Source organism: Sebastes umbrosus, chromosome 22, assembly GCF_015220745.1.
Source record: "Sebastes umbrosus isolate fSebUmb1 chromosome 22, fSebUmb1.pri, whole genome shotgun sequence".
NCBI lineage: Eukaryota > Metazoa > Chordata > Actinopteri > Perciformes > Sebastidae > Sebastes > Sebastes umbrosus.
The window spans coordinates 7,310,992-7,320,526 of NC_051290.1; the positions used below are offsets into that span (position 1 = coordinate 7,310,992).

At 42.3% G+C, this 9,535-nt stretch overlaps 3 protein-coding genes across 3 annotated transcripts; all 3 read right to left on the reverse strand.

The window, feature by feature from the left end:
* Positions 1-674: 674 nt before the first annotated feature.
* On the reverse strand, positions 675-2,361 carry si:dkey-85k7.10 (endonuclease domain-containing 1 protein). The gene is made up of 2 exons (XM_037758324.1): positions 1,773-2,361; positions 675-1,352 (listed from the first exon to the last, which is right to left on the reverse strand). The coding sequence occupies exons 1-2, from the start codon at positions 2,097-2,099 to the stop codon at positions 771-773; spliced, it is 909 nt and encodes a 302-aa protein (XP_037614252.1). The 5' UTR covers positions 2,100-2,361; the 3' UTR covers positions 675-770.
* Positions 2,362-3,972: 1,611 nt separating this feature from the next.
* On the reverse strand, positions 3,973-5,016 carry LOC119482148 (endonuclease domain-containing 1 protein-like). Its single transcript, XM_037759569.1, has 2 exons — positions 4,831-5,016; positions 3,973-4,673 (listed from the first exon to the last, which is right to left on the reverse strand). The coding sequence occupies exons 1-2, from the start codon at positions 5,014-5,016 to the stop codon at positions 4,083-4,085; spliced, it is 777 nt and encodes a 258-aa protein (XP_037615497.1). The 3' UTR covers positions 3,973-4,082.
* Positions 5,017-7,190: 2,174 nt separating this feature from the next.
* si:dkey-85k7.11 (endonuclease domain-containing 1 protein) lies at positions 7,191-8,381 on the reverse strand. The gene is made up of 2 exons (XM_037759648.1): positions 8,088-8,381; positions 7,191-7,930 (listed from the first exon to the last, which is right to left on the reverse strand). Exons 1-2 carry the CDS (start codon positions 8,379-8,381, stop codon positions 7,310-7,312), a joined length of 915 nt encoding a protein of 304 aa, XP_037615576.1. The 3' UTR covers positions 7,191-7,309.
* Between the last annotated feature and the right edge of the window lie 1,154 nt (positions 8,382-9,535).

Here is a 9,535-nt window from a genome sequence, read left to right on the forward strand (position 1 = left end):
AGTGAGTGGTTGTAGCACTATAGACGATCAATATTGTGAATATTATTCACAAGAAAATTAATTCACCTTAGGCATTGCAAGTATTTTATTTTTATTGACATTTTACAGACCAAGCGATTTAATAAATTATATAATCTGCAGATAATGATAATGAAAATAATTGTTATGTGGACATTTGGACTTAAAGAGGACATATTATGCTTATTTTCAGGTGCATACTTGTATTTTGTTTTTCTATTAGAACACGTTTACATGCTTTCATTCTCAAAAAAGGCTTTACTCTTCTCATACCGGCTGTGCTGCAGCACCTCTTTTCACTCTCTGTCTGAAACGCTCTGTTTAAGGGCATGCCAAACTAGCTGTTATGCAAATGTGTTACTTGGTGACATCACCACGTTACGGAATTAAAGGCGGGACTTCAAGCAAGGCGTTGCAGGCAGTTCAGGAGCAGTGTTTCTGTCTGGGAGAGTAACTCCCTTTTAGGGTGGACTTTGGGCTTTGTAACTTTGCAGACCTTTTACATGCACTAAAACTATATAACACACTAAAGGAAGGGGGAAAAACACAAAAGCATAATAGGTCCTCTTGAATGAGACAAACTCCAGTCAATTCCCTATTTTATTGCTTATAATATATAATATGATTTGACAACACGTCTTAATTTCCATGTATATTTTGAGCTGCAAGAACCCCAAACCTTTCCACAATGTTAAAGTCAAATTCTAAAACACTTTAAACTTGAATTACAACAGAGATCTGAACACTTTATCTCAGTTATCTGGCACACAGTCACTATAGAAAATCTGGAAGTTCTTATCCACATCCATCCTCCCCTTGAGAAACTTCTCCAGGTTCTTGAGAGGAACTTCCACCATGTGGTTGTTGACGCGATCGTTCAGCCCATACGCCGCAAACACGGGGAACTTGTAGCGCACAAAGTACGGCGCGTTTTGGTCAAACTCGACGCAGCAGTACGCCGACCACACGTACTCCGGCACGGCCACCCGGTCCAGGTTGTTGCGACGGATCGTGTGCCCGGAGGTGGTGATCCCAGTGACCACGAAGGCTTTGCCGCGGCAGTAGTTGTTGAGACGTTTGCGGATGAGGTCCTGGTGTTCCGCCCAGGGACCCATGTTGAACTCCCTGATCTGGGGTACCACGTTGGTCAAGCTGTAGGTGGAGGCTTTGTCCAGAGGGTCGGCCTGATGCTCGTCGGGGTTTAGCTGGCCGCGTTCGTACTGAACCACGTCGGCGTAGTCCTCCAGGACTGCCTGGGTGTCCTCAAAGTTCATATGCATGTTTGAAGATTGAGGGAAGGGCTCCATGTTACTGCTGCTCTTCTCTGACGCCAACTACAGAGAGACAATAACCCATCATTAAGAGACTTTTCCACTTTCAGACAAGTTGCCACATTTGCAAGTGACAAATTACATAAATATATACCAGAGCATAAATGGTCAAGGCAATGATATCTCATTGAAATACCATTCATAGCCAATAAAGTAGCTTATCTCAACCTCACTTTGTTGCCAGTAGCAACAGTAATATAGTTGCCCCAGCTCTCTAAACGGCTCCTTAGGTGTAAATATATGAAATATGTGTTTTCTGTGTCTTCAGACATAATGAAATCCATGATAAATGCATACAAATAAATATATATAGGATATGTTAGGGCAAAATATAAGATAGTATACTGTATCTACATGCACAAACAACCTACATCGGGTTTGGATTGAAACAGACTTATAGTAAACTAGTATTTGGACGCTCACCTGGGGTTCAAACATCCACGGGAAGTCCACCTTCTTCTCCCCGTCTGACTTCTTGAATGTGTAGGCCGAATAGATGGGGATGTGTCTGTTGGGGTCGTACAGGGTGACATAACGGGGTTTGTCCTCGTATCTCTGGCAGATCTTGGTAAAGGAGTTGCTGAGGTAGCCTCTGGGTGGAGTGCCCATGAAGAGAGAGTCCTTACAGCGCTCCACATGGTTGAAGTCTCCCACCACTCCTGCCTGGGCCCCCTGCAGCAGCACACAGGTCAGCACGGCCACGACAGACGCCAGGGGTAAGGCGCAGTTTACCGGTGTAGGCATCATCATGGAGAGCTCTCTTTCCCTCTACGTCTGCTCGTATGTCTCTTTTACCACCTGTGACACACCACTACAAATCCACTACAAGTACAGCCTCTGTCCCAGCTCTCTCAACATTTCCCTTCTCGCCTCGTCTGTACTTCGAGCAAACTGGTGTCCCATTGTAAAGTCTTTTCCATATATTCAAAGTGCCACGAGTGTCGTAGCAGTAATTCAAAAGCAGTGAATGTTATCAATCATGGAGAGCATTTTATTACTGTGAACAGCACGAGGGAATGACTTGATACTCTCGTATGAAAAGGGAGACCTTTCCTTCAAGTTGTAATGACGTTTTGCATTCACTTTTGTTTTGTTTTTTTACTTTTCTTGTGTTGAGACAGAGGGCTACAGAGTGGGAACAAAAGACAAAAGTAAACTTTACAGTTTTTTTTTACACAAATGCACAGCAGCTGTCAGTTTCAGCTTTGGCCTCTGAGTCCACCCTCTTCACCCAGAATGAATACTGATGATCTAGAGTCTGTAGTAAACATCATAAGGACTACAACAGCAGTGACCCAAAGAAAAGCTCTGTGACGTTTAGTTTAGTTTAGTTAAGTTTAGTTATATTCTGTAATATATTGCGTGATTATTTCATGTAAGGCAATAGGAAAAAAGTAGACATGCACATTTATTAGGGCTAGGATTGTCCATAGTTAATCACGATTAATTGCAAATTAATCACATTTTTTTCTGTTCAAAATGTACTTTAAAGGGAGATTTGTCAAGTATTTAATACTCCTATCAACATGGAAGTGGGCAAATATGCTCTTTTATGCAAATGTATGTTTATATTTATTATTGGAAATCAATTACCAACATAAAACAATGACAGATATTGTCCAGAAACCCTCACAGGTACTGCATTTAACATCAAAAATATGCTCAAATCATAACATGACAAACTGCAGCCCAACAGGCAACAACAGCTGTCAGTGTGTCAGTGTGCTGACTTGACTATGACTTGCCCCAAACTGCATGTGATTATCATAAAGTGGGCATGTCTGTAAAGGGGAGACTCGTGGGTACCCATAGAACCCATTTTCATTCACATATCTGGAGGTCAGAGGTGAAGGGACCCTTTGAAAATGGCCATAACAGTTTTTCCTCACCAAAATTTAGCACAACTTTGGAGTGTTATTTATCCTCCTTCATGACAAGCTAGTATGACATGGTTGGTACCAATGGATTCCTTAGGTTTTATAGTTCCATGTGATGCCAGTATTAAACTGGGAATTAAAATTAGGATTACTGTTTTCATTGAATGGTACTTTTGTGAATGATCATAATCAATTTGTACAATATTGTATGTGTTCTTGAATGTGTCAAAATAAAGCTCAAAGACAGTTTAATTACAGTTTTCAAAGTTTTATTACTTCAAATTAGACAAAGCAGGTACATTTTTGTTACATTTTCAGGGAGACTAATGCCCAGTTATTTGTAAATCAAGGCTTCAAAATCCAGTAAGAGTGCTGTTACACAATTCAGTCTCTAAGTGTGTATTGTTACTACAGATTCCATGTTGAGCTTCTCCAGTAAGCTATAGAAGACATTCTGACATTTCACAGCAGGAAAAGCACACGTGTAAATAATTGGGCTGTTCTCATACCCGATACTTGTAGCTATACCTAAGAAAAGTAATGCACCGTAATTTGTATATATCCACGAAATCAATTTGTATGTAATCATGAACCAGGAAGTATAAAGAGCGACAAACGCCACATAGGGCGGAGGTCAGGGTGGATGGGCGGGTCCAAAAACAATGGACTTTTGCCCAGGAGACTGGTGTTTGTACCCCGTGTGGAACCAGAAGTCACATTTCATTTGTCACGTAACATCTGGTCTTAAGTTACGCCACATCCTGAGTCATTTTAACCCAAACCATGATCTTTTCCTAAACCCAACTAAGTCGTTTTGTTGCCTAAATGGCTGTCTTATAGCTAAATATTTGATTATTTAGTTTTTACTGGACCCTGGTGGGACACAGTCACCCACAAAGATCTGAAAGTTCTGGTCTACAAAGGTTGTCTTCTTGAGGAACTCCTTCAGTTTCTGGACGGAGAATTCCACCACCTCGTTGTTCTCCTCCTCATTCAGGCCATAGTAGGCAAAAGATGGGAACTTGTAGCGCTCATTATACGGTGCGTTGTGGTCGTAGTCAACGCAGCAATAAGCGGACCAAACGTGCACTGGCACTGCTACGCGGTTCATGTTTTCCCGACGGATCATGTTCCCCGAGGTGGTGATACCTGTGACGATGTAAGCTGTTCCGCGGCAGTAGTTGTTAAGCCGTTGGCGGACGATGTGCTCCTGTTTGTTCCAGACTCCGTTGTTGAAGTCCGGCACCACGGGCACGACGTTGGTGAGAGTGTAGGTGGAGGCCTTGTCGTCAGGGTCGTCCTGATGCTCGTCTGGGTTGAGGGTGCCGCGCTCGTAAAGGACGGCGTTTATGTAATCGTCCAGAACAGCTTGGGCATCTTCGAAATTCATATGCATGTAACCACGTGGGAAGGGCTGCATCTCGTCTGTATCAGAGGATGTAGATAGCTGTGTGGGCAGACAGACAGAGACAGTGCAAAATAGAGGATGAGGATAGGACGGTAGAATATGATTACACAACATCTGCATTCTTTTTTTGGGGGACTTTGAAAAATTATAGCATATTGTTCATGTTAACTTGCCTGAACCTTCTATGTTTCCTTACCTGCGGTTCATACATCCACGGGACATCCACGCATTTTTCCCCTTCTGAGCGCTTGAAAGTGTACGCAGAGTACACAGGTATATGGTCCACGGTGTCGTACAGCGTCACGTAGCGTGGCTTCTTGTTGTAACGTTGACAAATGAAGCGGAGGGAGTGGTGCTCCAGCCCGGTCGGTGGTGTTTCCATGTAGAGGAATTGTCTGCATTCTGGAGACAGCTCTTCTTCCACTCTCCCTCTTACCGCTGATGTTACTAGGTTGACAAGCAGGAAAGTCTGCGCCCAAAATGCCATAGTCAGATGTCACTCTGGTGAAAGCTGTCAAATTTAACTCAAGTCTGTGAGCTGCAAGAAATGATTGTCTCTACAGCTGCCCATGGAGCTCAGTAAAACAGCTAACACAGGTTTCACGCTCTGTAATCAGGACTCAATATGCAAAACAATACACTTCTTACACCTCAGCAGGTCCACCCACAGCTAGAGGAACAGTTACAGTAGGCAGCCAATAGCAAAGCCATCGGTGTTTCTCTCATTGGTGGGTAAGACAGTAGAAATCCTCTTAACTTCTTCAAACCCACGCACCCCTGCGGTCAACCACACCTCAAACAGGGTTTCCAAAGAATACATGTACATTATGCTGATTTCAATTTTTTTTTTAATGCCCTAATCTTGTATTTGAATATTTTGCTCATTTTCAATGAGCACTGGAATAAGCAGATACAGAATACACTGATCTGATCATTAACAGTGTGGGGAAATAATATGTCTACAATTTGATTTACTTAAGAGGAATTTAAAGCTGCAGTTGGTAACTTGCAAATACCATTATGAGCAAAGGAGGACACACAGGAACATGCTTTTTTTTTCACAGATTATCTGTCTCATGCACTTCTGTCAGGATATAGTGACACAATACATAACTTTTTTTTATCATATTTTCTCAAAGTTACCAACTGCAGCTTTAAACGAGAATATACAGTAGGGACATTTTATGTTGGAGTGCAGCAAGGGCAACTTATTCTTGAGTTTACATATGCTGTGCCTTGGCAGAAGTTATTGAGTTGCAAGTGTTTTGCAAATACAGCAGTCTGCTGAAAATCAGTATCCAGGATGAAGGGGTCTTGGTCTTGTCCACTGAGCTGAACTGGTGCTGGTCAGGGTTTAGCTGGCCCCACATAGTATTTGACTAAACTGCAACAGTGTATCTTATTCAAACAGTGAAGCCATTATGTAGCAGCTGTTAAATCGTTCACAGAGGGATATAAACTTCTTCTTACCAGTCACTAACTTGTCCAAAGGCTCTCTTCACATGGCCTGCTGTAATATAAAACAGTTTTGGGTAAAACATTTGAGATGGAGTCCTCCCCAAAAGGTCCATCTTGCAATGTAACTATGAAGACATTGGAAGAAATTAATTAGTGAAACGTGATTTTATAGATTACTTGTGAAAACAAAGGCAGGATTACAAATACAGGATGATTTCACTACAAAATAGGGGATGACACCCGGATAATTTAGTGGGGAACACTAGAGATCAGTGCACATTGTGTCACGTATCATATTATGCATGCAACAAAATAGATAATTTGATTAAAGTTTTTTTTCACAGATGTGTTATTGATCTAAAACATTGTCAGAAATCAGTATATACAACTTTAGCAAACATAGAAAAAAAACATATCCACAGTAAAAGTTCTTAGAAATCGCCTGTTTTGAATTTAATTCATTCATTCACAAACAGGAACCCTAACTTATCCAACATATTTCCAACACTTGGACTTAGACTTAAGGTCTAATCTAATTTAGCTTACATGTGGAGTTTCTTCTCTTTGAAATACACATGAATTAGAGTTGCAGGATGGGAAATGTAGGCTGTAGAGTTCTGGGTGCTTTGCTGATAACTTGACAGTAAAGTCAGAATACCTCAGGCTCTGCTGCTTGGATTTTGATAATCATTTTTACATCCAGTCTCTCGTAAATCCCCCAACTTCATGCATTTGTGCACCTTTAATGTGCATTTATTTCCTTTGGTGGTGCTAATTGGTCACCTGTACCTGTATCACCCATTCTCCCATACTACCACTGATAAAGACCATCAATCTGAAGCTAAACCTGTTCCATTTAAAGGGGACATATCATGCTCATTTTCAGGTTCATACTTGTATTTTGCGTTTCTACTACAACATCTTTACATGCTTTATAATGTTCAAAAAACACATTATTTTTCTCTTACTGTCTGTCTGAATATACCTGTATTCACCTCCTGAAAAGGCCCAATCTGCTCTGATTGGCTTGCGAGTGAAATATGGTGCACCTTACTCAAATGTATGTGCACAAGCACTGAAAAAGTGAGTTTTTCCAATTTAATTTATTCCAAAAGACGTAAAGCCAGGACTACTTAACACTGCTTCTGTTAAAGTTCATTAGAGTTAGTCCTGTTTATACAGTAGGTAGGCTTCATCCATGACTGTGCATCCCATCGTCATACTGAAACACTGATCAGGTCTCTCTTCTTCCTGAAGGTGCTTTCTGACACACAACCCTTATAGAAAATAGTCAGGTCACTGTCTACGTCTGACTGGCTCTTGAGGAAGCTCTCCAGCGTCTTCAGAGGGACTTCCACCACACTGTGGTCAGTCTGCTCATTCAATGCATAGCCCCCATAACTAGGGAACATGAACCTCACCTCATACGGAGAGTTATGGTCAAACCGCGGGCAGCAGTAAGCCAGCCATAAGTGTTTTGGGATTGCCAGGCGGTCCCTGTTACCTCGTTGGAGGGTCCCCCCAGAAACGGTCACCCCTGTCACCATGAAAGACTTCCCGTGGCAGAAGTTATTGAGGCGGCGGCGGATGAGGTCCAAGTATGGGTTCCAGGAAGCATCCAGGAAGTTTGTGATTAATGGCACGACATTGGTCAGAGTATATGTGGAGGATTTGTCATCTGGCTCTGATTGGTGCAGGTCTGGATTCAGCGGGCCACGTCTGTATTCTACAGCATCTGTGTAGTCCTCCAACACGGCCTGGCTGTCCTCAATCAGAGGGGGGGTGTCTTCAGTGAGAGGGAGTGCTCTCATGTTGCCACTCTCATCATCAGACACTAACTGTAGGGAAAAGAAATGAAAGAGATCTTTAACAACAAGAATACTGACTGATCTTTACTGCAAAAGCAACTACAGTGAAATCCAAACAGTGATTGTACGACAGTTCTCTCAGGCTTAACACTAAAGTGACAAGTAAACCGAATACATTAGTCTCCACCTGTGGTTCATACATCCACGGTGTGTCCATCCTCCTCTTCCCATCAGTCTTCTTAAAGATGTAGGCTGAATAGAGGGCGAGGCGGCGACTGCTGTCATACAACGTGGCGTAGCGCAGCTTGTCCGCATACTTCTGGCAGACCCTCCTCAGGCTGGCCCCCTTCATCCCCGCAGGTGGTGCCTGCATGTAGAAAAAGTGGCTGCAGTCTTTGAAGCTGTTCGACACACTGGCACTCACCAGGGAGGACGCCATCAGCAGGGAGAAGGACAGGACGCAGGTGCAAAACAGATGCATCGTCACACGGCTGGAGTAGATAAAAATAATACGAAACGGGGTCATTTCCCCGTCATTCAGGGGTGTGACATGTCCTGTTACACACCTCTATGAATGAAGAAAATCCATGTGGTGAATGTTCTGCATAATATGTCGTCTTGTATTGGTGCTGCCGTCATAATCTGGTAAAGCGTAATGACTGTTGGACTCAGTATGCAAAGCAGCAGCAGCTCAGAGTGGATCTATTGGCTGGACTTATCTGCACCTGCAATGTCTGTGCCTCTCTGCACAGGCTTCTGTCAGGTTGTGTACATGTTCTAGTTTATCTCATAAATCCACACCCATGTAGTATGTAATGTACATCTGACCAGATCGCTCCTCTGCCAAACATGCCATTGTAGGTTGTGTGCGTCGACCCACCAGGCACATCACCAGCCCTCAGAAGCAAGGTCTGGGGTGACATATTCTCCTAAACTGATGGCTTTGTGAGGGTCCTGATGGGCAACCAAACCTTCCAGACCAAGGTCACCTACAACGACAATAACTACAGATTGAACATCTCCAGATGATACACATGCAATATTAAACTTTTTTGTATTAATATATATATATATATATAATATATATCAGCACTGGAGAGCTCCTTCAGCGACAGGCTGCTCCACCCAAAGTGTGTGAAGGAGCGCTATCGCAGGTCCTTCCTTCCTGCAGCTGTCAGACTCCACAACCAGCACTGCTCCCAGTAGACCACTTACACACCAAAAAACTGACAATAACCTGATATTTTCAGGTGGAATTTTATTCATTCATTCATTCATTCTCATTGTGCAATATCATTTTCCAATTGTGCAATTTTGTTAATAGTCTGTTTATTGTCAATACTGTATATACTGCTCCTATTTTTATACTTCCTTCTATTTAAATGGTTCATATTTTGTTACACTTTAGCTCTTTTTTTTTTTTTTTACTGTTAGCTGATGCATTTTGTTTTCTGCACTATCCCCTTTGCTGCTGTACACTGCAAATTTCCCCACTGCAGGACTAATAAAGGAATATCTTATCTTATCTTATATGCACATTTTCTCAATATTTTTCTCATCCACCTTGTCAAAAGTGCATGCAATATTCTCACTACTAATTTAGCCTTCATGCATGTGTACAATATTGTGAAGAAT

Bases quoted from the DNA above. Each gene is read 5' to 3' on its own strand.
- si:dkey-85k7.10 (XM_037758324.1), bottom strand. From the start codon at position 2,099: ATGATGATGCCTACACCGGTAAACTGCGCCTTACCCCTGGCGTCTGTC. The intron at 1,353-1,772 runs GTGAGCGTCCAA...GTCTCTCTGTAG, and splicing joins CGTGGATGTTTGAACCCCAG to TTGGCGTCAGAGAAGAGCAG.
- LOC119482148 (XM_037759569.1), bottom strand. From the start codon at position 5,016: ATGGAAACACCACCGACCGGGCTGGAGCACCACTCCCTCCGCTTCATT. The intron at 4,674-4,830 runs GTAAGGAAACAT...CTGCCCACACAG, and splicing joins CGTGGATGTATGAACCGCAG to CTATCTACATCCTCTGATAC.
- si:dkey-85k7.11 (XM_037759648.1), bottom strand. From the start codon at position 8,381: ATGCATCTGTTTTGCACCTGCGTCCTGTCCTTCTCCCTGCTGATGGCG. The intron at 7,931-8,087 runs GTGGAGACTAAT...TTTTCCCTACAG, and splicing joins CGTGGATGTATGAACCACAG to TTAGTGTCTGATGATGAGAG.